Here is a 27,066-nt window from a genome sequence, read left to right on the forward strand (position 1 = left end):
TACCATTTTTTGCAGCAACTATGTTCTTCAACATATTTCTTCACCATGAAACATTCTGTCCTGTTGTCATAAGAAGCCCACAAATACCAGGTACAATCATCATCGCAGACTGCTTTGACTATCTTTCTGTCATTCACTGGTAACTTGACATCAACTCTGTTCTTGCAGCTCTATTCCTTAATTGCTTTCCTAAGCAAATCAACATTTTCAAACACTTGTCCAACATGAAATTTTGGACAAGTCAAATCCTCCTTTCTAAAAGCTCTAAATTTGGTTTGTATTTCATCATCTGAATCAGGTGCCCAAAGATCTTCACCTTCAGATTCATAATCTGACATGTTTTCTTCCTTTCCTTCCCCTACAACTCCTTTATCTTTTGCAATAGCTGCTATTTTCTGCTTCACCTTCTCCTTCCTTTGAACTGGTTCATCCTCATCCACATTGTCAGCATAAAGGTCATCATCTCCATCACCGATTTCAAAGTCACTATCTACCATGTCACCAGGATCAAAGTCACTGTCATCTGAGTCACTATTTGTTCCTACATTGCCTTCAAAACATCTCTTCTTTGCTCTGGTGCTCCTCAATTGATGTGCTTCTGCATCTTCCTCTACTGCATGTTGCTCTGCTTCTCTTGTTGCTCTACTTGCTCTGCATCTTCATGTGGCTCTGCTTCTCCTTCTTGCCCTACATGCTCTGCATCTTCATGTTGCTCTATATCTTCATATTGCCCTGCTTGTCCTTGTTGCTCTGCATTCTCCTTTGCTCCTTCACCAAATGTGCACTACCTTCTTACAAACATGAATGGACTGCCATCTTCTTCCCTGTCTAGCACATTATTTGGATAGACAACCTGAATTGGTATAGGGCAGTCTTCTTCTGAATTTCCAGGCTTGCCACTCTGAGGATTAGTACCATCTTTTGAAGGGCTAAACACTGGTGGAAGTTGAGCCCTTGGAAATTGGACCACATCATCAACAACCTTCTTAGTAATCAAGGTGTCATCATGATCAGATAAATACTGAAGAAATGATGCCCAATAGACATAAATTTCATCATTTGACCAATATCTTCCTCAGAACTGATAAGTCTCAAAGAATTCCTAGTAATGTCAAGTATTGGGATTTGATAATATGCCTTCAACGTGTCTGCCATCTCCCAGTCAATCTCTTCTTCTAGATGTTCCACCATTATGGGAGACCAGGTGAGCTTATCCAAACTGTCATACCAAACTTGATGTCCATCAACATAAGCCCTATTGCTTCCTTCCCCCATGAAAAAACCACCATGATGAAACTGCACTGAGAACTTCCCACTTCTTGCTCCTGCAACAACAAAGCATAATTCATCAAATCAAAATTGATCAAAGAATGACCTTTTTGAACAGGACAACACAAAGCACCAGAAACCCCCAATTTTCTCCATAAACCAGAGCTCCAAACCTAAGCCTATTCCAACATTTAAGGTGCACATACATGTACATAAAAACATCATTTCATGTGGAATCGATGAAAATTTGACCCGCTTGACAAGAACCTAAAACCCTATTAGAAACCCCTAAGGCTTTGTTCGGTTACACCCCCCCACAGGAGGATTGGAGGGGGTTTTGACTTGTAGGGGATTAAATCCATTTCAATCCCTGCCAAACCCCCTTCAAATCCCTCTCAACCGAACACAGCCTAATTGGGTTCAAAAAACCCTAAACCTAAATCGCCATACACGTGACAAATACTACCACATATCATAGGCAAACACAATGTCAGCCCTATCAAACAAGAATGGAAGAGAAAGAAGAAAATTTACGACAGAAATCAGAACTTACGCTCGATGGAGTGAGTACTTGAAACCGTAGTGAAGAGTAAAGATCGACCGGAAGGTAGGTTAGGGAGCGGAATAGTTTATAACGGAGAGAGCCTTTCCTTTAGTGCAGTTACCCCTTCATACACATTACCTAGTATCTCCTTCATTTTCTATTATTTAATTGATGGCGGCGGCGCCTCCTCTTCACCACCGCGAGAAGAAACTCCTCCGCGCCCGGTGCTCCGACCACGGCGCCGAAACACGGCGCATAAATCTGGGAGTGGTTTTAGAAAAACTGGGTGAAATGGGTTGGTTTTTATTATGGGCTTGATTCGTTTTTTTGGTTTAGGTCTTATTGGGCCGAGGCTTTCTTAAGTTTGGTTTGGTTTCGGTTTGGAGAAGAACCAGTTTGGGTATAGTTGGTTATGGGCTGAAACCGTTTGATGCATTATGGGCTACAAACCATGGGTAGAACCCGGTTCATTGTATTGGTTTGTTGCCTCCCAGGCTCCCACGCACTAGCCCCCTGTCGCTTCCCCCGCGCCGCTGCCTTCTGTCTCTTCCCCCTCGCCGCCCCCTTCCTTGCGCCGCCGCCCGCCGCCCACCCTCCACCCACCGGCCGCCTCGCCGTCACCCTCCGGTGCCGCCCCCTCCTCGGCACAGTAGTCCCGACCATGAGCTAGCCCGAGCTGGCCCTCCCATCGGTTCCGCCGCGCCTCCCCGTCCGCTAGGGTTGAGGTCGTCGGGCCGTCTCCGCCGCGCCACCTTCCCTCTGCCGGCAGGTACCTCCTGTTTCTTCTCTGTTGACCAGGTCCTACTCCTCCTGCGGCAAGTCGACAAGGTGCTCCGGCGGCAAGGTGCCCCTGCTGGTCCCGTCCTCATCTGGACAACAGCAGCAACCAGGTCTTTATTCCTCAACAAAGAACCACTTTGATTTGTGTACATGTTCGGTTCAGGTTCAGTTTCAGTTTGCATCTGTCCATTACAGTAGTTTGCAAATTTATTTACAGTGGTGTGCACACTCTGCCGCGTACCGCTGCTGCCTAACGCATGCACATTCGACGGTGACCACGAGCGGCTGCGAATTCGACGAGCATTGATGCGTTCCATGCTTTTATTTATATATACACTGTACTAGTACTTGTGTTTGTGTATTTGTGGTAGGAGTACTACTAATTCAGTTTGTAAGTCGCTTAACTATTCCATGGATGCAAGGAATAACCGAGTTTGTTTCTGTTCAAATTATTTACCTAATAATAATAATGTCAGGTGTAGTGGCAAGAACAAAAACCAGCTCATTTCTTTGAAGAAATCCTCCATTTAGGTTTGGATTCCATTATTCAAGTTGCAACTTGCTTAAGAAATCATGTGGGTGGGTATGTACACAATACACTGATTACAAAAACCGTAGCCATTATCTGGTAGCAGGGAATACTCTGCTTGTGACAATTAATCTTGTTTGCTTCAGGCAATGATATGATAAACAAGATGAAATAATCATGACTTTCTTGAGCATGTGTTGTTCAAGTGCAACTTACCAACAAACACTGAGATGAAGAAAACAAACACTATTTGCACCCATTGCACTTGTGCATGAGCTTACAGATGCACTTGAGCAGAAGGATAAAGCATCAACCTCAAATTGTTGATATATAGTTCAGCTAAGCAGATAATCTTTGTAAAGGTGCCAAATCATTAAAAAAAATCTACAAAGATTTTTTCCGCATGTACTGGAAGATGACAGTACCATTCTAGGACATCCTTGTGAAGAGCTTTGATGCAATCCATGTACTGTTTAGCTGGTATTAGGTGTTATATATTTTCACTGTTCACCGTACACAGTGACCGTATTGCGTGAGTTCTTGTGTACAATGACTAAAGTGAGCGCGCGACGCAAGTTGAGGTACCGCTGATGAATTTTACTCTATTTATTTAGAATTAAAATCCTATTCCCGTTATCTTCATATATATACATTTACACGGATGGAGGCTGTTTTGTGAACGCGTCGAGAATTCGCCGACGCGGTAGCCCGGTCGAGAAAGGCAGCGACACGTGAGAGCCAAAAGCCCAGACCGCGCCGCACCGGTCGGTCGGGTCGCCCCCGCGTCGCACGTTACCGCCCCGAACCCTTCTCCTCTCCCCGGATCTACCATCACCACTTCCATCCCCACCTCGCTTTTGAAACCCGTCTCCTCTCCCCCAACCCCCAGAAACCAAAACCACCACAGTAGACAGCCAGCTCAGATCGCCCGCCGCGAGCTGGTGGGGCGGCGGGGGCCGCGGAGATGGCGTCCTCCATGCGGCGGAGGCCGAGCCGAGGGGGCGGGGGCCCGGGGGCGGCGGCGGAGAACTGGGAGCGGCTGGTGCGGGCGGCGCTGAAGCGGGACCGGGCGGGCGGCACGGGGGCCTCCGCCGCCGCCGCCGCGCACGCCGGGGCGGGGGCCGGGCTCGCCTCCGCCGTGCCGCCCTCGCTCGGCCGCACCACCAACATCGAGCAGATCCTGCAGGCCGCCGACGACATCGAGGACGAAGACCCCAACGTCGCGCGGATCCGTAAGCGCCCACTCCCCTTCCCCTCCCCTCCCGCTAGCCCGCTTCGCTTGCTGCTTGTCACCGCGAGCGAGCCTGTTTTTACCTTGTGGTTGCTTGCGGGGGTTTACCGAGTGTAGCTTGTGGCCCGCGGATGTGGGGGGAAATGCCAGTCGGTAATTGGGCGCCCACGCAGCGGGGCTCAGGGTTTCGTGTGCGCTCCTCTGCTGCTGCTCTAGGCCGCTTTGGATGCTTGCCGCCTCACCTCGACCTGAGACGGAGTAGTTGATTTTACAAGTCGTAGGAATAGGATTGCCTGTTTGGGCTGAATTGGGGGCGAATTTTGCTGTATAGCTCAGGTGCTGCTGGCTTCAGATTGTCCGACTCTCTGGCCAAATCATGGTCCCGTTGGAGGTTCCAAAGGGTTCTAATCTAATAGCATGAATTGGCGCAAAATGTTCCATCTAGGATTTCGTAGTGACTTGAAGAAAGCTCTGACAACTTTATTTACTCTGAATGCAACTCCAACCCTTGGTCTGGCTGAAATGCTCGTGCACAGCTTGCGGGCCTGAAAAATCTCTGGGTAATTCATTGTCCACGCCATGGGGTTTAGGGTTCTGTGTGCTCTCAGTCTCTTATGCTTGCCACTGACCTGGGGTTAGGTCCAGAAGACACAGTTGAACATGTAACTTGTTAGCCCCCATTTCTACGCCCTTACTCCGTTGAATGATCACAAGGAGAAGAACATGGGTGTGGCGGCATACTTATGCACCCTTGCATTAGTTTATAATCTGAATGTCTTCTCTAATCTTCCATTATCGTCGCCCTACAGTTTGTGAACAAGCATACAGCATGGCTCAAAATCTGGATCCAAGCAGCGATGGGAGAGGCGTTCTACAGTTCAAAACCGGTTTAGCATCCGTGATCAAGGTATGCTAGTGCTCACTGTATTGCACGACCAATCACCCCTATTGTGGTTCAATCTTTCCTCCAGTTAAGATTCTACTTTGGTGCCTAACTTCTTATTGTGTGCCATGGTATTCTGCAGCAAAAGCTTGCTAAGAAGGACGGGGGTTCAATTGACCGTCAGAATGACATCGAGGTGCTGTGGAATTTCTATTTGGAGTACAAGAAGCGTCGTCGAGTTGATGACATGCAACGGGAGCAGGAGATAATGAGGGAATCAGGAACTTTTAGCACCGAGTATGTCTTTCTCTCTGGTTATAATTGTGGTATTATTTGCTTCATAAAACACCAGGGTCGTCTCATTTTCTGTGACTTGAGTTTTGGCCAGCTTATCCTGCATGTTGTGTTACCTTGAGATACTCGCTGAAACACTCTGCTCAAAACAACCAGCAAGTAAAGCTTGTGTATCTTGGTTAACTAATGTTAAATCTTGTATTTAGTTTTACATTTGATCATTGCTTTGCTGCTCCTGTGCTGCATGTTTTTAGCTGTCAATTAGTTGATATTGATACGCCGGAGTTGGATTTTGTTGTATTTATATGCTCTACTCATGTTTGTCCATGCATCTTTGATCTCTGGTCTGGAAGTGTCTGTTATACACTAAGTGCTAAGTTGACCTTCTTTCTTAAGGTCTCTGAGCACAATTGTTTGCTGAAGTACTACATTATCATATCCCTGTTGCACTTGATGATGCTATGGTGGCAACTCATCTTATGTACTATACGACATTGCTCATGAGTTTTCCATTTTTTACGCTATGACCAGGATGGGAGCTAGGGCTATGGAAATGAAAAAGATCTATGCTACTTTGAGGGCTCTGCTTGATGTTTTAGAAATTCTTGTTGGACAAGCACCGAGTGATAGGCTTGGTAGACAGATTCTAGAGGAGGTAATTGCTAAATATACTAATCCATTATTTTAAAGCATGGTTTGCTGATGTGGTTTGCTTGACATTTATGCTTTATTGAACTGGTACTCATTGGCCCTTTCAGATAAAGAAAATAAAAAGATCCGATGCAGCTCTGAGAGGCGAACTTATGCCTTACAATATTATACCCCTTGATGCATCATCAGTGGGAAATGTTGTTGGTTTTTTCCCTGAGGTATCCATGTTTTCTGTTTTTGTTACAATATTATCTTCTCATACCTTGCCAGATATTAGTCTCTTTAGTTGTCTTGACTATCTCTTACAACCCTATTAGGTCAGGGCTGCAATAGCCGCAATTCAAAACTGTGAGGATCTGCCACGCTTTCATTATGACACACCACAGCTGAGACAGAAAGATATTTTTGACCTTCTGCAGTACGTATTTGGCTTCCAGGTAACCTTTCTCTGCCATATTTTCATGGTTTGGGTCATATTATATTAGATCCTCCTCTATTAAGTGAAAAAGTAGATACGTGTGTAGTTTTTTTTGGTGTGCTTAGTTCGATGATCTTATGTTCTTTGGCTTGGTTATCCATCAAGCAACAATGTGGCAAGTTGTTTCTTTATTTTTTGCTCCCGCTCCAGTCTTATCTACTTAGGATTCATGCTATTCTGTATTGTAGAACTGGGCACTAGCCCAGTTGGTGGGAGCACATTGGTGTCTCCTTGCCGACCTGGGTTTTTGACCCCTGTGGGGCGGATTAGTTCTTGTTCATTTATTTTGCGGGACTAATAAACTAGTATCTCTTTATCTTCTTTATAATGTATGGGGGTTGCTAGTACCCTTGGTTTCATTACTATTATCTATTCTACCCGCGTCGTGTATCTAATGCGGTCAAATTTTGTTCATGTTTCAGGATGATAATGTTCGGAATCAGCGTGAAAATGTTGCACTTACCTTAGCCAATGCCCAGTCCCGTCTGAGCTTGCCTAATGATACAGAACCGGTTAGTTCTCCCCCTCTTATCCGGATACGTCTGAACAAAAGAACATTTAGGCATATGGGTGTGGAGTTAAGTTAGATCCTTATTCCTACCGATTATAATACTTCATTTGTTACTAATTATATGTTGTCTTGGGCATTCACACGGTCTTCAATGTAGCATAGAACATTTGAGCACACAGTAATAAAGTTTTTAAACCACACATTTCAGGAACTGACTGTATCTTGGTTGGTTGGTCTTGCAAGAGTGCAAGCCTCCAGCCACCTTGGTTTAAAACCCTTAGCTTGACTGTCCAGATAGCCTATGCTGATCTATTTCACTTCATTCGCCTTGTTTTCTACTTGTACGTTTATGCAAAAGTAATGTGTTTACAGCAAGATCACTCTTGAGATTGTCGCCACCCTTAGCTTTACTGTCCAAATAGTCTATGCTCGTCTATGTCATTTAACTCGCCTTGTTGTCGACTTACACTTTATGAAAAGCAAGATTTCTTTATAGAATATACATCGGATTTTGTGTGTGTGTGTGTGGATGCTAATCTATCTATGCCAAATTAGAAGCCTATTCGCCTATTTACCTTGGTCGTCTTCTACGATTGCCCCAGGGAATGATGGTTTTGTCTAAATAAACTGAAACTTTTAAGGATTGAAAGAATTTATTAGCAATGCCTAGGCTTGCTGCTGTTGTTCCATCTATTATCAATAAATTTGAGGCACCTGGCAAATATGAAATACCTGACCTCTTTTATTATTCTTTCTGGTGGCCATTTGTCAGTAAGTTTTAGCTGTGCATATTAATAATTTCTTAGCTAAACTCACTATAAAATAAACATGGACACAACTCTTGTAGAAAATCGATGAGAAGGCTGTTACAGAAGTTTTCTGCAAAGTTCTGGACAACTACATAAAATGGTGTAGGTTCTTGGGCAAGCGTGTTGCATGGACCAGGTATGTTAACTGCTTTTGAACAGCTTTCTTTTTGCATGCTATTAGCTCATCGACGCTTACCTGTTATATCACTTACTTTTTTGGTAGCCTTGAAGCAGTAAACAAGAACAGAAAAATCATATTGGTTGCTCTCTACTTTCTAATTTGGGGCGAAGCTGCAAATGTTCGCTTTCTTCCAGAATGCCTATGCTACATTTTCCACAACGTGAGTCTTTTCTTGTCACCCGTTAATTTGTTTTCAAGGGATGCCATGTGAAACACTAGAAGTCGCTAAATCAGTCGAGGATAGGCTCTTCCGTTTTGTAGATAGTCTAGTCAGTTTGTGGCAATGACCAAAATCATTAATTGCAACAGCCATTTGACAGCTAGTTATCTTAGCTTCTTGACAACCTCGTAATTAGGGTCTAACTTTGACCACCAATTTGACCAACAAAATATATGTTATATGCCACAATAAATATAGCATTGAAAACTTCTTTCACAAACGAATCCAATGTCATACTTTTTGTGCCATATAACTTATATTTTATGGGTCAAGCCGATGGTCAAAGTTAGACCCAAATTACGAGGTGGCCTTGTATAGATGAAAGGAGGGAGTAGTAGTAAACAGAATGATCTGTGCATCTGTCCCTGATGGTGTATCCACCTTTTTGCTGCACTGACTTGTTTCAAGGAACTCTAATGTATCATGAAAACAATTGTTATGCTATGACACTCACAGCAGTTTGCTTTATGCCAAAAAAGATCGCGAAGTAGCTTTTTTTTTTTGTAGATCTTCACTTTGTACTAGAAAAGTAGACCCTGTATTTGATGATTCAATGGAACAAAACACTATGTCCTTGAGAAATCAAATTCTGATTGATGGCAAACTTAAGATTGGTTCCTTGTCGTGTTTGAATATGTTCTTAGTTCCTCTGTAGTTCTTTTGTACAATGTGTTACTGATCCTTTTTGGCATGTCTTCAGATGGCAAAGGAACTTGATGGGATTCTTGATTCATCTGAAGCTGAGCCTGCAAAGAGCTGTGTCACCAATGATGGTTCAACCTCATATCTAGAGAAAATAATTACTCCTATATATCTAACAATGTCCGCGGTAGGTTCATCATGGAAGTTCTAGCTTGGTTTACAATTTTGTCCAACTGTTACATCAATTAGATCAGAATTGTTATTGCTTTCCTACTTGTGGATCTGGCTTTCTTTGGATTGATATGGATCTTTCTTGAATTCAAAATGAAGTCCTATATTCTGCCGCTACAGTTTGGCGCTTCAATATTTTAGCATTACTTCCTTGATTTTGTTGAAAACTTGAAATTGTTCGCTCAATCTCTTAGTTGGCTATCTGTGAGAGGCCATGTAGGTTTCGTTGTTCTGATTTATTTTTACTTAGAATCGCAAATTCTTTTTCCAGTGTAAGCTTTTAGCTATTTACATAGGAATTGACTTGCTGTCTTTTTATCCTTTCTGCTATATTTAGGTTTAATGCATTTTATATCTTCCACAGGAGGCTAACAATAACAATGATGGGAAAGCAGCACATTCTGCATGGCGGAATTATGATGATTTCAATGAATATTTCTGGTCCATTCCCTAAATCATTGCCTTTGTGCTGTTTCCCTTTTACCCTTCGCTTACTGTCTCTCTTACTCTGTTTTGTTTCATATGTGTAGGTCACGCTCATGCTTTGAGCTGAGTTGGCCACCTGCCGAGAATTCCAAATTTTTGCGCAAACCTGCTAAGAGGAAGCGTGTAAGTTGATCATGAATATATTTTTTAAAGACAGTAGTAGTTTGATGGTACGTGTGGTGCAAACAGCTAAACACTGTTGAGAAACCTAGTCCGCAGAATAAAATTGTTTAGTTTCTCCTTTTCTTGTACCTAGCCCTTATCTGTTGTCCTCACTGTATGTTATGGGCAGGGGCTCCAGTACGGTAGTAAATTGGATTGCTTGTTGTCTACTAGTTTGTTTCAGTTTTGATCTGTTTGTTTGATTAGGAAGTTATCCTCAAGAGTTTGAGTTCAAATCAGCGAAGTAGGACTAGGTTTGTTTTTATTGGGCGTTAAACATAAGAGTTTGGACTTCTAGGTAACAAGGAAGGAGAATAGTTCTCATCAAAAGTCATCTTCCTCATTATTACCCCATTTGTACAGACTCCCTATTCTAAGTCGCACTGTCCATCCACCTTCGTATTCGTAGGATTTTGGGAGTCTTCCACATTATTTAACTACCTGCAATCTCCTTTAAGTTACATGAGGTTTACCATCCTATCATTTTTAGTTTCTAGTCAGCATTCTTGTTGCATTATTTCAATGTTGGTTGCAGACCTTGGTCTCATTTCAGTTCACACAGTGTAAACAACTTGGTTCACGCTCGATTTTTGACTATGAAATACAATTCTTACTTCTCCCTCCATCTGGAAATACTTGTCAGAGAAATGGATGTATCTTAGACATATTTTAGTTCTAGATACATCCATTTTTATCCATTTCTGCGACAAGTAATTCCGGATGGAAGGAGTATTAAGAGCGATATTTAAGAAACTATATCGAGCTGCATGATTTTTTTTGTAAGTAGTTGCTGTTTTACTCCACCTTAGAACTTGGCAATAGATTGTAAAATAAATAAATTACATTTAATACTAAAGCCAGCTACCTCTGGATACTATTGTGAATTTGTGATTATCCTTTTTATTGGTGTTTTAGAGTATCTGCAAAGAGGAATGAAAACAGAGACAGAATTTATGATGTTATGCTTACATTTCTTATGCAGAACTATATCTTTGAATCATTAAATTTTGTAAAAACGTATTACAAAAGTGTGGAGTCTTTTAAGCAAACATTGGCCGTTCGTCATCACTTTATTTATTTTTGATATGAAATATTTGGCAGTACTAGTGATTAAGGGGGCTAAGGGGTGTTCTTTGACTTGAATGAAATAAATCCATTTTCTATGAAATATTCATGCGTACCCTGTTTTACATAATAATTATTTTTTCTTTACCTATGCGCCTTCTTATTAAAAAGTTCCATTGCAGACGGGAAAGACCAACTTTGTTGAGCATCGAACTTTTCTGCACCTGTACCGCAGTTTTCATCGGTTGTGGATTTTCCTCATATTAATGTTTCAGGTCAGCTGTTTGATACTATTGTAATTAATTATGTGAATAAATATATCAATAATTTATATTGTGCTAAAGATGCCTTCTCTCTTCTCTCAATTGTGCTGCAGTGCTTAACTATTATAGCCTTTCACCATGGGAAGATAAACATTAGTACTATTAAAGTAGTACTTAGCGCTGGGCCAGCCTTTTTCATACTGAACTTCATTGAGTGTACGCTCTCTGATTTGTTCTTCTTGATCTCACTTTTCCTATAATGGTTTTGCACATGTTACTTATACATTTTAAGAAAGTGTTACCTGGACCAGGATCTTTAACATTCTCCATTTGCATGTGCCTCTTATCTTTTGTAGGCTGCTTGGATGTGCTACTCATGTTTGGTGCATATAAAACTGCAAGAGGTTTTGCCATCTCACGATTAGTAATCCGATTCCTTTGGTTGGCTGCAATTTCAACATTTGTGACCTATCTTTATGTGTGAGTATTTGATTATATGTTGTTCTTAGATTTTACCTCTCTCAGTGTGCATTAAGTTGCCTATTCACTTTGAGCACTAAGTTACCTATTCACTTTGAATGTTGAATATTGAACAGGAAAGTCTTGGATGAGAAAAATGCAAGAAACAATGATTCAACTTATTTCCGGATTTATGTTCTTGTTCTGGGTGGTTATGCTGCGGTTAGGCTTGTGTTCGCATCGTTGGCCAAGATCCCAGCTTGCCACAGGCTGTCCAATTACTCTGACCGTTCACAGTTTTTCCAGTTTTTCAAGTGGATATACCAAGTATGCATGTTTTCACTCTACGTCGTGTTTTGGGAACATATCTTCATTATGAAATTACGTATTCATCTTCTTTCCCTTTTTCGTACCTAGGAACGATACTATATTGGACGGGGACTCTATGAGAGTATAGGCAACTATGCCAGGTTCTTTTCTTCTCATTTTCAGGAGTTTTGAACATTGTAATCTGAGGCACCCTTAGTTTTTGTACTTCTTTATTGACATATCACCAAGATACTAATGTTCAGTTGTGTTAAAATTTTGTGGGATGTTATTTGCGAGACATGCTACCTATTCTTCTGGTCAGGCCAATCACGTTTCCTGCCGAACTTTAGTTATGATATCTGTAGTGCTGCTTGCGGTATTTTACTGTCAGATATGTGTATGCACTTAATATAAAGTGCAGGGAGCCAGTTATTAGGAAATAGCAAAAGACAGACATATGTGATAATGTAATCACTACCTGACATTAGGAGTTGTTAGCATCAGTCTGAGACATTTCTCTAGTTTCTTTACTAGTACTTGCCAGTTGGTCATGTTTAGTTATTAATTCACCAGCATTCTAACTGGTCTTCAGCCTTCACTACTTGAGTGCTTGTATGGTCGTGGTGTGTTATTTACCTTTGACAATTTTTTTGATGCAGATACGTGATCTTTTGGTTGGTCATATTTGCATGCAAATTTCCTTTTGCTTATTATCTCCAGGTGGGTATAACTATTTCTTTCAGAACTCAGATGCTTACTGATATTTTCTGTGTGGCCAGAACTTCAAAAGTTACTCTTCTTTTCATCATGTCATTCCCTTTTGCAGATTCGCCCTTTAGTTGTACCAACCAATATAATCGTGCAACTCCATGATTTGCAGTATTCTTGGCATGATTTTGTATCAAAGGGTTAGTAAATTTGTACATATCGCACTAGTAGCGTTGTTTCATTTACTCCACATTTTTTTTGAGGTAATAATTTGCTCAACATCTTTATTAAGGAGAAAACGATTATCTTCTTTTTTACTTAAGTACACTAACAATGACACTACCATGCTGATGACGCTTTTATAGGAAATAGAAATGCTTTGACCATTCTCAGCCTATGGGCGCCCGTCGTAGCTGTAAGTTTCATGTGTTGACCTTCAAATTCTTGGAGAGAAAAGAAGTGAACTTTCAAAATGATGCACTGCTTCATTATATTTGTATATTCAGATATACCTGATGGACATACACATTTGGTACACTCTTCTATCTGCTCTTGTTGGTGGCGTTATGGGTGCTAGAGGTCGCCTTGGGGAGGTACTATCGACCACGTATGCATTTGTTGTGATCTGTAAACTGGATATCACTCTTACATGTGCCAATTTAATGCAGATTCGTTCAATTGAAATGCTTCATAAACGTTTTGAGAGCTTTCCAGAAGCTTTTGCAAAAACCCTTTCCCCGCAAAGGTCCTTAATCCTATTCTTTAAAATTGTGTCATTTTGAGCAGCTATCTAGTTTAATTTGATTTGTTTTCCAATTTTCATAATGTTTTCATTTGATGTTGTAGGATATCTAGCAGGCCAGTTCCTCAGGTAAACAAATGCCTGTTTATCACATGCTGTGTTTGTAACTTCCTTTAGATGCTTGTGCCACAGTACATCTCAAGATCTCAAGATGTCTACCGCCGCACCCCCTGGCACACACACACATCTAGTTTCTTAAACTAAGTGTTCGCGATTAGTTTTATGCAAACAAGTTATGTTCAACTCAATTTAGCCAAGCATGTCACTCTATTTAAACTTGTTGTTTCTCAAACTACCAAGTCCACTTTCAACTTGTAAAACTGGCTTTCCTGTATTCTTATTTCATCCTTGTTATATTACCTCTCTATCTGGCCAATATCCTAGACCCTGATGAAGTGATGTTGGCTGGACATATTATTATTTTTAATGGCTTCTTTTTATTTATCTTAAAAAATCAAGTTAGCTGATTCCAGTTTCATTTTTCAAAATCTCGACAAGTTAAATACCTGAAAGTACTGACCTTTGATCACGCTCAACACTAGGATTCAGAAGCAGCTACTAAGATGTATGCCTCGATATTCTCCCCGTTTTGGAATGAGATTATCAAGAGCTTGCGTGAAGAGGACTACATCAGTAACAGGTACATTGAACACTATATGTTTACCATTCTATAAAAACCATTTGCTTCAATACCATCAATAAATTTTGTTTCAGGGAGATGGATCTGCTTATGATGCCAAGTAACTGTGGAACTTTAAGACTCGTACAATGGCCATTGTTTCTTCTTACTAGTAAGGTATCCTAATTGAAACCAACTATATCCAACTTCTGTTGCAAGAATTGATCTTTATCTGTGAATTGGGTTGTCATGACTCTGTTGCTTTATTTGTAGATCATGTTGGCGAATGACTATGCATCTGACTGCAAAGACTCCCAGAAGGAATTATGGCACAGAATATCAAAAGATGAATACATGGCCTATGCGGTCAAGGAATGCTACTATAGTGCAGAAAGAATTCTTAAGTCTATAGTTGATGGTGAAGGGAAGCTCTGGTATGATTCCATACTAAAAGATGAAGTACCTTACTCACCATCATTAGATGGTTTTCCTAAATTATCTCTTCACTTTTCTCTGCTTTGTCCTGATACATGTACAGGGTTGAACGCCTTTTCCAATATCTCAATGAAAGCATAGAACGAGATTCACTTTTGGTTACTATAAATCTGAAGAAGTTGCAGTTGGTCCAGTCACGTCTTACTGGTTTGACAGGACTTCTGGTGAGATTGTGCTTTCGTTGATGCCTCGCATAGTTTTCTTTGATGAACATTTAATAGAGCAGTATACGTGTTAGTAATTTTTTAACTGTTTCCTATTTCATGTATGTTTCTTAAATATATCATGAAGGCGTTTTAAATGACAATACAATATGTATTAGATACGCGACGAGACTGCTGATCGTAAAGCTGGTGTTACAAAAGCTCTCCGTGAGCTCTATGAGGTTGTTACCCACGAGTTTCTTGCACCAAATCTGAGGTATGCTATGAGAACAATCACTGTTTTGATTGGTGAAAGATATCAGTTACACAGTTCTACTTTATTTCCTACAAATGTTTTTTTCTTGCTGCAGGGAAGAATTTGACACCTGGCAATTACTGTTAAGAGCTAGGAATGATGGGCGTCTATTCTCTAACATTTTGTGGCCAAATGATCTGGAAATGGTACTTCTACTTCATCCGCACAACTATTTGAAAATTTCTTACTGGAAAGAGTTCTTGTCGTACCATCTCTTGTGGTGCTACCAATGTATGCTATTGCCACTCAAAATGTTAAGAAAAAATCCATTTTTTTTTTGGGTTTTTCGTGACTTTCTGTGTTGCTTCGCTGGTACCATAGCAGCATCCCTATAGGGCATGGCATTCTCTCATTGCTTACACCGGGTCTATTTGTGCTTGTAGAAAGAACAAGTTAAGCGTTTACACTTACTTCTGACTGTCAAAGACTCTGCTGCAAACATTCCAAAAAATTTAGAAGCTCAGAGAAGACTACAATTTTTCACCAACTCTTTGTTCATGGACATGCCGGAAGCAAAGCCCGTCTCTGAGATGATCCCATTCTGGTACTGTAAATGCTTATGAACTTCATGCTTATCTAAATGAATATGATCCTTTTGACACATACTTTTCTTGTGCAACAGTGTATTTACCCCATACTACAGTGAGACTGTACTTTATAGCATGTCTGAGCTGTGTGTTGACAATGAAGATGGCATTTCTATACTTTTCTATCTTCAAAAAATCTTTCCTGGTAATATTACGATGCTTTCTCTTGCAAATTATTACTTCTTGATGATATTTTATTTCTCAAGGTTTGGTTTATGTAGATGTTGTTTTGGCTGTTTTGCCAGGGAAAGTATGTATAGATAGGGAGGTGTACTCACCCCTTTGAGTGGGATTGCTGCAATTTGTATATTCCACTTTAAAAAGGGCAACCTGGTGCATGTAGCTCCCGCTTGCGCAGGGTCCAGGGAAGGGTCCGACCACTTTGGGTCTATAGTACGCAGCCTTTCCCTACATTTCTGTAAGAGGCTGTTTCCAGGACTTGAACCCATGACCTCATGGTCACAAGGCAGCAGCTTTACCACTGCGCCAAGGCTCCCCTTCTAAAATGGACACAACACAATGCGACTATTATGAGTTATAAAATTTCAAATCCAAACGCGATTGACAATCGAGAAACAGGACACATGGTAGATGCATCTTGTTTCGTTTACTGTTTGGACGTACTCCAAGCCTGGTTCATCTGTTCCACCTAAATGCGTTGCCGCACTGATATCATGTTTTGAACTCTTTCGTAGTTACCAAAACTATTGCCGAAGTTGTGTTTGTAGACATCAAAATTTTAAACCAATACTCTTTCCTCCCATCCTGAGTTTTTTCTTTTCGTCCATTTCTCATTTCTCGTGGTAGCATTCCCCTTTTTATGTTGTACTTTGGGCTATAAAGTATTTGGAGTTTTTACACATGTTGTATGGCAGAGGAAAGTGTTCTGCAGAATAAGTCATGTAGAGTAGAACATTGTAAATGCAACTTCAATTAATTATCACAAAATTCCTACATGTCAGCATGTGTTGCAGAGGAAAGTGTTCGGCAGAATAAGTCATGTAGAGTTGAGCATTGTAAATACAGCTTCAATTAATTATCACAAAATTCCTACATGTCAACGTGTGTTGCTTATTAGCGAAACATTTCTGTTGGATCACGGTTCACCACAAAGGAAGAAGATGTTCCTTGTACCAGAATACTGATTAAGTTGTTTGTTTTATACCAGAAATGTAATTAGTATCTCATTTGTTTTTTTGCAATCAGATTGTCGTTTTATACAAAACATGCCCTTAATTTTCTTTAAGTGTGTGGCTTGGATTTTTATTTGGTTTGTAGATGAGTGGGCCAACTTCTTAGAACGAATTGGTCGTGGAGAATCATCAGAAGAGGATTTTAAGGAAAGTCCAAGTGACACCTTAGAACTGCGGTTTTGGGTGTCATACCGTGGCCAAACTTTGGCAAGGACAGGTGAATTTTCTTTTATTTCTGTTTACTAAATGCTCATGTATAGCGGAATGTATGCAACTAATACATGTTCCATACTCAAATGGTCCATAAGCTTCAATCTGATGCCAAGTACATATTTTTTCCTTCCTTTTATTTAATATATTCCTTGACTTTGTATTTGCTGGAGCAGTGAGGGGTATGATGTACTACAGACGAGCGTTGATGTTGCAGAGTTACCTGGAGAAGCGATATCTTGGAGGTGTGTTTATAGTTCTCTGTTGTAGAAAATGAAATAACATAGTTTATTTTTCTCATTTTGTTTTCTGAGAGATTTTCATCATTTTTTTTGTTCCACCAGGCATTGAAGATGGGTATTCTGCACTTGAATATATTGACACTCAAGGGTATCAGTTATCTCCTGATGCACGGGCCCAGGCAGATCTAAAATTTACATACGTTGTTTCATGTCAAATATATGGACAGCAGAAGCAAAGGAAGGCTCCAGAGGCTGCGGATATTGCTCTTTTATTGCAGAGGTTAATTTGCTTGACTTTTATTTCTTTTGTAAGATCTATTCTAGATTACTAGGACAATGGCTTGCTTTGCAACTCACTTCATTGTAAATAGTCCACCTTATTTCTGTCAAAAATTATAATTATACCCAAACTAATTTAGTAAAGAGTAAACCCCACTTCGAACCACATATTTCTCACACTGACATTTTGAACAGATTTAATATTAAGCATTTTTACAGTACATAGGCACTTCTTCCAGAGTGGTGGGAGCACTGGTTAATTCTGGCCTTTTTTCCTTTTCTTTGGGCTTGTTGAGCTGTGCCCTCAGCAGAACCTGTTGTACTTCTCGTCTGTGTGCGTGTGGTGTGTTTTTTGTTGGACTTGCTTTTTGTGTTGGATACTGTTGTCTGGTTGTGGTGCTTTATCTTTAAAGCGGGGCGAAAGCCTTTTTCGGTAATTCTGGCCTTCCATTAATAATAGAATAAATTAGTCATTTTGTAGCTAAGAAGGGGTAATAGACTTTTGTTCCTAATATATTTTTTCCAAGGCAACACTAGACATGTCTTTTGAAAGCTGCATCATTCTTGATGTCCATGTCAACCAGTGAAAAATAATAGCGTGCTATAGAGTTCTCAGAAATGTCTCGCTAATAGCACGCTATAGTGCGATATAGCACGCTAATAGCGTATTTTAAGGGTCATGCTATTTTTTTCATTGAATTGTCAACAGATGCGTGCCAACTCACTGTCTAGTCAGCTGACAGGTAGGCCAAACCAACCAGGATCAGAAGTGGATGTTAAGTCTGGTACAAATATGGATTTCGGTGCTTAAAATCTGGTTCAATACAAAAATAGCAATCTTCTAATTGTCATGATGCGACACTTGTGTGATTCAAAGTGGGATGCACTCTATAATTAACTAAAAAATATAGAGGATATGAAAAGATTAAAAGAAGTCCTTAATTTCTTGTCTTTTGGATCATCAGTTGATTTTTTGTCTGTTAGATGAGGTCATTCTTGCTTTAGTTTTCATTATCTTAAGTTAATATGTTTCTGATTTTGGTTTCTGCTATATAATTTTTAAACCTTACATTGCATAATCCTGATTAACTTTTGTTATAACTTGTAGAAATGAGGCCCTTCGGGTTGCTTTCATACATGAAGAGGATGGTGTATCGAGTGATGGGCAAGCTATAAAAGAGTATCATTCCAAGCTCGTGAAGGCTGATATTCACGGAAAAGATCAAGTAAGGACAGTACTGCAGTTCTGTATAAATTTGATTAATGATTTGCTCCATTTTTCTTGCGTCCTTGAAATCAACAATAAACCTGTAACACTCCACTTTTCACATTATAAGATCTGTAGTACGTGGAAAATAGCTTGTTCTGTATTAGCAGCAATTGAGCTATCTCAGTTATTATTAACTGTTTTCTGACTCCAAAAGCAACAATAGGTGAAGAAACTGATGGTCATGTTCCATCCTTTTCCTTCTCCGTGTAACCCACAAACCATGTGTAGTACCTGAGCCTTATTCCCCGCTTTCCTTTAGTTCACATGTTTTTGTTAGTCTCGTAATATCACCTTCTCGAATAGAACTGATAATACTGTTCTCTCTTGTTATATACTCCCTCCGTTCCTTTATATAAAGTGTATTTGTTTTTTGATAAAATTCCAGAATGTAAGGTGCATTTCTTCTAATTCCTCGTAATTCCCTTGTTAGCCCTTTAGGAAAAGGAAAGTATCTCTCTCCTGATTGTCTGTATCTCTCTTTGTAGCAAAAGAAGGAAACTATCTCTATATCGATTGCATGTATCTCTTACGTTCCTGGACTAATATCGATTGCATGTATCTCTTACGTTCCTGGACTAATTGATTTACTTGCCACTAACTAATAAATTTGCCAAGGGTAATTTAGTCCTAACACATCTATAATTATGTGCCTTGGTCACCGTGCCGAAAAAATACACCTTAGATAAAGGAACGGAGGGAGTATTGAGTAAGAGAATATGAAATTATTGCTCTTATCATCATTTCTCAGTTTTCTGCTACTGCACCACCTCTTCTATTGATGCCCCCTTATCATTTGCTGATCTACCAAACTAACTCCACTTCTGGAAGAGATCACAAATGCTGTTGTAGCCTTAGCTCTGGTAGTATGGAATTTTATTAACCAAAAAACAGAAGAAAGTTTTGGTTCTTGCCAGCCATAATGTATCTTAGAATTTTACCAACATTAATATTAATTGACCTCTTATGCTTCATCTTTTTTCATACTGTTGTATAAATAGGAAATATACTCCATTAAACTGCCTGGGAACCCCAAACTTGGCGAGGGGAAACCTGAAAACCAAAATCATGCTATAATTTTTACTCGTGGAGATGCAATACAGACGATCGATATGAATCAGGTATACTTTTCTTCTTCAATAGTAACAACAGCCCTTAAATATTTAATCATTAACCTTATCATTTGTCAATTCCTCATGAAGTATCACTAGTTTAGATTCTTGCGTGTATCTTGTTGGATTGAATTTAGATCCCAGTCAAAAATCTACTCATAGAACATATTGTCTGTTTCTAGTTTGTCCATTCCATTTTTAAGGATATTTTAAATCCTGGATGCTAATCTATGCATGATTCTGATAGTGTCGCATCCTGCACCGTTCTTGGTAGAATTTGCCATACAGATGGATGTTCCATTGCTTTCAATTTGCTTGCATTTTTCTTGAATAGAAAGGAGTTCATTGTGTACAAGGGCGTAAGGGGAATTTATACAACAAAATATGAAGTCGCACTAGATACTTCCCTTAGAAAACGAGATGAGGAGGGACTAGGTGTTCATTCAAAAAGAAATAGGCACCCAAATTCAAGTAGATGACTTGAGCTTGGGTGGTGGGGGTGTATAACTCCCACAAACTGTGCTAGGCTTAGTTTCAGATGCTTCTCTTTTCTCATATGCATGGTACACATTAGATTTGTTATGATGCCCCGGTGTACCCGAAATAGCCCTGATGGATACAAGTTCTCACATAGGATAACTACTTGGAGGAGGCAATGAAAGTGAGGAATTTACTTGAAGAATTTCGTGGTAACCATGGAATACGTTATCCCACAATTCTTGGTGTGCGGGAGCATGTGTTTACGGGAAGGTTATTCTTTGACTACTCAGTTATTTTACCAACTATTGACATGTTTTGTATCTTTTCTGTATCAACCTGTTCTATTTTATTTTGCTACAGTGTGTCTTCGCTGGCATCATTTATGTCTAAACAGGAAACCAGTTTCGTTACTTTGGGGCAACGTGTTCTTGCTTACCTCAAGTGAGTAAATGTACCGTGTCCTGTAGGGAATATCCGTGCACATTCTTACTAATTTTCTCTTTCTACCAATGAACCTGACAATAGTTTCATTTCGGCACAACTTAATTGCATTCTGTTGTACTTGTGTAGGGTTCGAATGCACTACGGGCATCCTGATGTCTTTGATCGGATATTTCATATAACCAGGGGTGGTATTAGCAAGGCATCCCGGGTGATCAATATAAGTGAAGATATATATGCTGGTTGGTACTTTATGTTATCTACAGTTATGTTACATCATGAATGTGACATGGTGGGCTGCAGTGCTTGCCAGCTCATGGCTATTTAGGTTGCACCGGGACCTTTTCCTTGTTGGACCTCCCCACACCCCACCCAGTATTTTTTGAGGTTTCAAGTCTTGAGATAACTAGTCATTCTGAAGTTATTTACCATGTTATATTTTTTAAGAAGCTAAAATGCCTGATGTCACCATCTCTGTTAATTGTCTCACAATAGATAGGTTGGTAGGTGACGTGTCGATAACTAAATATTAGTTTAAGATCACAAGCGTTGTGCATACCTAGATATTACTTTATTCTTGAAAGCTTGACTTTAAGTGTTAACAATTTGCAGGATTCAATTCAACTCTGCGCCAGGGTAATATCACACATCATGAATATATCCAGGTTATCTATTCTGTTCACTTGTATACATAGTCTGCAGCATGGATACATTTAGGTGCATACATGGTATGACATGTGTGGAAAGTTCTGTTGACAGATGTAATTATGTGCATTAAGCGAAACATGAGTGAGTAAATGACACTGCAGCACACACATCAGTTTCTATTCTTTCTGTGCACACAAGCTAACATGTAACATGCTTTACAATTCAGTGCTGATATGTCTACATTTTGCTTAGTGAGTGCACATGCCATTATTTGTATGTTGCCCATAAAATGTAATAATGATATGCTTCTTTTCCCCAAAATGTAATAAAATCTTTGCTTCTTTCTAGGTTGGAAAAGGACGTGATGTTGGTTTAAACCAGATTGCCCTGTTTGAGGGGAAAGTTGCCGGAGGTAACGGCGAGCAAGTTCTGAGTCGAGACGTGTACCGCTTGGGGCAGCTGTTTGACTTCTTCAGGATGCTAACCTTCTTTTACACCACTGTTGGTTATTATGTCTGCACAATGGTATCCCTCTCTCCCCCCTTCATAATAAGTTTACTGTATTGTTGTTGATTGGTTGTGCCTGGATAATAATCTCAACCAACTCATTTGAATAGATGCATCCAAGTAAGTTATTTATTGTGTGTTGTTGCTACGTGAGCTTTGATATGCATAGTGCCATTAGTTGATCATATATCATGAATTGGTTTTGGTTGCATTACATTATCCTGAAACCGCCCATATCTGCTTGAGGCTATAAAGATGGTTATAGATACCAGAATGTCATAAAAATAAATGCATCCTTGTCGGCTATTCCCAACTTAGGGTTTATACAAACTTCTAATTCAACTTCTTTAAGATTGATATGCTAAGTCCTTCACCAAAAACCTAGATCGTGTTGATTGACTTATGGGTATGGTTTATTGGTTGCTACTTAAACATCGTGTCTTGCTGCTACTAGGTTCTCAATTTCAATCATTTGATAGCTTAAGGCATGCCTATAGAAAAGACCCTATAAGCATTTTCTTGAGAATTGGATAATTTGTATATGTTTCTTGACTGGCTGCATATATGATTTCGGTCGCATGCATATATGTAATAGTTTCTTTGTTTACGTGTGCATGCAGATGACTGTTCTAACTGTGTATATCTTCTTGTATGGGAGGGTGTATCTGGTAAGTATTATGATCCCTATTTTGTTATGCTTCTTTTTGCTGAATGTTGCTTCTGTGCTGTATTAAACCGTAAATTACATTTGAAACTTTTAGGCACTCTCTGGACTCGACCATTCGATATCTCGTCAAGCTAGGTTTCTGGGGAACACTGCCCTTGATGCTGCTCTGAACGCTCAATTTTTGGTTCAGATTGGAGTTTTTACAGCCGTACCAATGATAATGGGTTTCATTTTGGAATTAGGGCTAATGAAGGTGGTGCCCTTTGTTTCTTTAGAAACCTACTTTTATAGGGTCACCCATGATCATGTATTCATGTTATAATTTTTAATCCTGTGCAGGCTATTTTCAGTTTTATCACAATGCAACTGCAGTTCTGCTCAGTATTTTTCACCTTTTCACTTGGAACTAGAACACATTATTTTGGGAGAACTATCCTTCATGGTGGTGCAAAGGTAACATATGATGTGTTCCTTTTTACAAATATTATTTGTTTGAACTCTGCTGATCCATGATCCTCTATGCAGTATCGTGCTACTGGACGAGGTTTTGTTGTTCGCCACATAAAGTTTGCTGACAATTATAGGCTCTATTCTCGAAGCCACTTTGTGAAAGCGTAAGTTGCTACTTTCAAGCAATAAAGTGAATCGTTACAATAAGTTCATCTGCACGAGTAATGGACACACAAATCCATCTATACCAAACAGAATACCACACAGCTGTAGTGTTGCCATATTCCTTTTGTAGTATTCAAGGTTTATGAGTCGGCGAGTCGTTCCGAGGTTGAGACTCATAGACTAAGCGTGAGTGCGTGACTAATCGACACTAGTCGACAGTGAAGTTGTGACTCATAGACTAGTCGACACTGAAGTGTAGTTCGGGCTTGGAGTTGAAACTCATAGACTAGTCTTAACCAGTCCTTGGACTCATAATCCATGGTAGTATTGCGATAATACGGTTTCCCCATCCAATTGCAATTATCAGACATAATTTTTGCATTTTATAATCTGATTGTTGACATTGGTCATTGGTGATCAATCTGAAACTCCTTTTGAAGGCAAAATTGGTTAGCATTTGCATAACGCCATAAAATAAGTAATCTGTTGACGGGCTCTGCAAAATTGTGCTGGAAATTACTGGAGTAGTTAAATTTTCTTGCTTGGAAAATTAGGAGTTAAAAGGAAAGAAATCCTATTTGCCTTTGGAAATGAACCAAGCCCAACTGTTATTGCTCAATCCTATGTTCTCTTGTTCCTCTCCCAAGTACAAATAAAACTGCTCACAACCCTCCCTTCTAAATTTTGAAATATTAACATTATAATTGTTCTAGTGTGCTGCACCAAGTAGCGGCAATTGTGCAGTTTTCATTGGCAAATACTGTTGTTTCATGATTTGCTTCAGCAAACGCCAACCAATTGTAATAATGTCTTAAAGAGTCATTTCTGGCCCAGAAATCTAATTCGCCTCTTGGGAGTATATGCTCCTGTGTGTTAAAAATGTTTTTTACAAATGCCAATTTTTTTGAAAAAAAATTAGATGTGTTCATTGTCACACCCAAATGCTACCTATAAATTTTTAGGGGCAAAGCTTAAGCATTTTAACCTGTGCAAAATAAAATAAAATAAAATAACAAGATGAATGCCACATGTTACCTCCAAATGTTACACTATTGTTTTTTCACCGACGACGCACTGCTATCCTGTTTCGCATGAGATTTGTCAAGCACGCTTGTTACACTAACATGAATGAACATATAAAAAAAGAAAATCAGATTTTTAAAAATTTATTTACTACTGTATTTTTTTAATTCACTGTTCATCCAGGAGCATATGCTCCCCAGAGCCAAAACACGATCCCCCCATGCAGGGATCTGACTCAATGCAACGCATCGAATCTTCAATTCCAGCTATAGTGTTCTTGGTAGCATTACTTGGTGATCAATCTGATGGCTATATTGTTGCAGGCTTGAGGTTGCTCTCCTGCTTATTGTCTACATTGCGTATGGCTACACGAAGGGCGGGTCATCGTCCTTTATTCTGTTGACTATCAGTAGTTGGATCATGGTTATATCCTGGCTTTTTGCGCCATACATTTTCAACCCTTCTGGTTTCGAGTGGCAAAAGTATGTTCACCAATCCTACCTTTTCCCTTTAGATTTGTTGTCATTCAAGCAGGATGACCACTGATTGGGAAACTGAGCTTGTTTACTTTTTTTCCCTTTGTAGAAAATAGAACAGTCACTACTGTAATCAAGTATATAGAAGTATAGGATAATTGTATATGTACGCTTTTATACTACCTGCTCACTCATCATTCTGGTCCTAGAAATATAAATATAAGATGCATTTGGCTATTGCATGTTGCATCGATATAATTGGTTTTTAGGATGTACCTTTACTGATTTGCATTTTGAATGTCAGAACTGTTGAGGACTTTGATGACTGGACAAATTGGTTATTTTATAAAGGTGGAGTTGGTGTAAAGGGCGAAAATAGTTGGGAATCTTGGTGGGAGGAGGAGCAGGTCAGTAACCATGACGTTGTGTGTGAAAATCTATTTGTTTAAGCCCTGTTCTTCTTGCTATTTTGACTTATACATGTTCTTGTTACTTCTGTAATGTGTAAATACAGGCTCATATCCAGACCTTTAGGGGACGAATCCTTGAGACTATCCTGAGCCTCAGATTTCTCCTGTTCCAGTATGGCATTGTGTACAAGCTTAAAATTACTGCACATAATACATCTCTGGCAGTAAGTGAAGAGCTCTCTCCTTTAGTAGTTCTGTACAGTACAAATTTTCACTTGCTTCGTTAGCTGACTCTTTGGATGCTTCTTTACACCAAATATAATATTTTTCTGATAGTTCAATTACATCATATGTATTCCTTTTTCATCTCTTCATGTTGGCCACTTATCCATTCTTATGTTTACATTGGTTGCATAACCGTGACCGAGCAGTAGTGTGTTAGGTCTGCCTTCTGCCATGAGCATAAAATTGTGGTTGGATACAAACTGGTTTTAAAATTTACCAGTTTACTTCATAGTTTTTACTCTATAGTTTTGTTTTCATGTGCAAGTTGAATAAAAAAAAGCTTGAAGTTGAGTACATGTATTTTCATCTTCAAATAAAGCAAGAGATAATAGTATAACAGGTTCATGATGTTCCTACCAAGTCTGCCAGTTCTATTCTGTGATAAATCTAAATGCCTTCTGTTACTGGTCAGATGTATGGCTTCTCGTGGATTGTACTTCTTGTTATGGTCCTCCTGTTCAAGGTTTGTTATATTATTCATGATTTTTCTTCTATTTTGTATTCTGCATTATAACATTATTCATGAGTTATGACAAATCTATTTTGTTATTGTGCTTCAGCTTTTCACCGCAACTCCAAGGAAGTCAACTGCCTTGCCGATATTTATTCGGTTTCTACAGGGCCTCCTTGCAATTGGCATCATTGCAGCAATTGCATGCCTTATTGGATTTACAGACTTTACAATTGCTGATTTATTTGCAAGTGCACTAGCTTTCTTAGCAACTGGATGGTGTATCTTATGTGTAAGTACACTGGTCTTCCTTTTTCAATTTCTACATTTCCTGTAGTTTCTGCCTTTGTGCATTTTGCCACATGCCTCATAACCTGTTGCTTCTCGTGGCAGCTGGCCATCACATGGAAGCGTGTGGTGAAGACTCTGGGGCTGTGGGACTCCGTCCGCGAGATCTCCCGGATGTACGACGCTGGGATGGGCGCCGTTATCTTTGCGCCCATCGTGTTCTTCTCGTGGTTCCCCTTTGTGTCCACGTTCCAGTCGCGCATCCTGTTCAACCAGGCCTTCAGCCGTGGTCTGGAGATCTCCCTCATCCTGGCGGGGAACAAGGCGAACCAGGAGTCATGAGAAGCCTCATCCATCCGCTGGGTGTTTTTGTTGTACATTTCTGGACTTGATTAGGGACATGCTAGGTTGAAACAACATATGTACATAACGCCCCTGAGTATTTGGATGCTAATCGCTCGCTTGTGGACAATGAGCTAATGCTGGCTTAGACGTGTGAATATTCATTTGACCCGCGCTTGTAGTTTTGAGTTGCTGGATGTAATTTGGATCCTCTGGTGATTTGTGTCGCCTGGTAGCAGTAATCACAGTTTGAGTAAACTAGCGGCTAACTCTTGAGTTTGACACTGTTTCTGTTAGATTTCATTCTGTTACATTTTTACATTGCCCATCTCTCTTATTTCTGTTAGATTCTGCTGACATGCAGTTGAACATGGGGTGACCTGTCTGGATATATCTGTCTACCATCTTGTGTCAATATGGCCTGGCTTCCTTGGGGAATGAGTGCTGACAACATTCCCTGTAT

General features: G+C 39.9%; 1 protein-coding gene across 2 annotated transcripts; it reads left to right on the forward strand.

Annotated features, from left to right (window-relative positions):
• The first annotated feature begins 4,071 nt into the window (after positions 1 to 4,071).
• LOC119329015 (callose synthase 10-like) lies at positions 4,072 to 26,922 on the forward strand. Of its 2 annotated transcripts, XM_037602000.1 has the most exons (51): positions 4,072 to 4,354; positions 5,163 to 5,260; positions 5,379 to 5,533; positions 6,062 to 6,185; positions 6,289 to 6,399; positions 6,499 to 6,618; positions 7,082 to 7,171; positions 8,018 to 8,115; positions 8,203 to 8,320; positions 9,081 to 9,209; positions 9,618 to 9,694; positions 9,784 to 9,862; positions 11,149 to 11,241; positions 11,343 to 11,445; positions 11,586 to 11,709; positions 11,826 to 12,015; positions 12,106 to 12,158; positions 12,657 to 12,717; positions 12,824 to 12,905; positions 13,071 to 13,120; positions 13,212 to 13,298; positions 13,374 to 13,450; positions 13,552 to 13,576; positions 14,050 to 14,147; positions 14,222 to 14,303; positions 14,400 to 14,560; positions 14,665 to 14,785; positions 14,944 to 15,041; positions 15,136 to 15,226; positions 15,464 to 15,624; positions 15,703 to 15,812; positions 16,946 to 17,077; positions 17,247 to 17,315; positions 17,415 to 17,592; positions 18,700 to 18,817; positions 19,860 to 19,979; positions 20,605 to 20,720; positions 20,811 to 20,891; positions 21,021 to 21,133; positions 21,504 to 21,556; positions 21,888 to 22,064; positions 22,667 to 22,714; positions 22,808 to 22,966; positions 23,053 to 23,166; positions 23,239 to 23,327; positions 24,675 to 24,833; positions 25,132 to 25,234; positions 25,342 to 25,461; positions 25,935 to 25,985; positions 26,083 to 26,265; positions 26,367 to 26,922. In XM_037602000.1, the coding sequence occupies exons 1-51, from the start codon at positions 4,087 to 4,089 to the stop codon at positions 26,601 to 26,603; spliced, it is 5,754 nt and encodes a 1,917-aa protein (XP_037457897.1). In that variant the 5' UTR covers positions 4,072 to 4,086; the 3' UTR covers positions 26,604 to 26,922. The 2 variants fall into 2 exon arrangements, with proteins under 2 accessions (XP_037457897.1, XP_037457898.1); XM_037602001.1 differs by lacking the exons at positions 25,935 to 25,985; positions 26,083 to 26,265; positions 26,367 to 26,922 and adding an exon at positions 24,973 to 24,974.
• The last annotated feature ends 144 nt before the right edge of the window (positions 26,923 to 27,066 follow it).

Source organism: Triticum dicoccoides, chromosome 7A (assembly GCF_002162155.2).
Source record: "Triticum dicoccoides isolate Atlit2015 ecotype Zavitan chromosome 7A, WEW_v2.0, whole genome shotgun sequence".
In the NCBI taxonomy this organism is placed as follows: domain Eukaryota; kingdom Viridiplantae; phylum Streptophyta; class Magnoliopsida; order Poales; family Poaceae; genus Triticum; species Triticum dicoccoides.

Coding starts and splice junctions, on each gene's coding strand:
- LOC119329015 (XM_037602000.1), top strand. CDS start 4,087: ATGGCGTCCTCCATGCGGCGGAGGCCGAGCCGAGGGGGCGGGGGCCCG. Junction 15,227..15,463: donor GGCCAAATGATCTGGAAATG/GTACTTCTACTT, acceptor TTGTGCTTGTAG/AAAGAACAAGTTAAGCGTTT. Junction 23,328..24,674: donor CGAAGCCACTTTGTGAAAGC/GTAAGTTGCTAC, acceptor ATATTGTTGCAG/GCTTGAGGTTGCTCTCCTGC.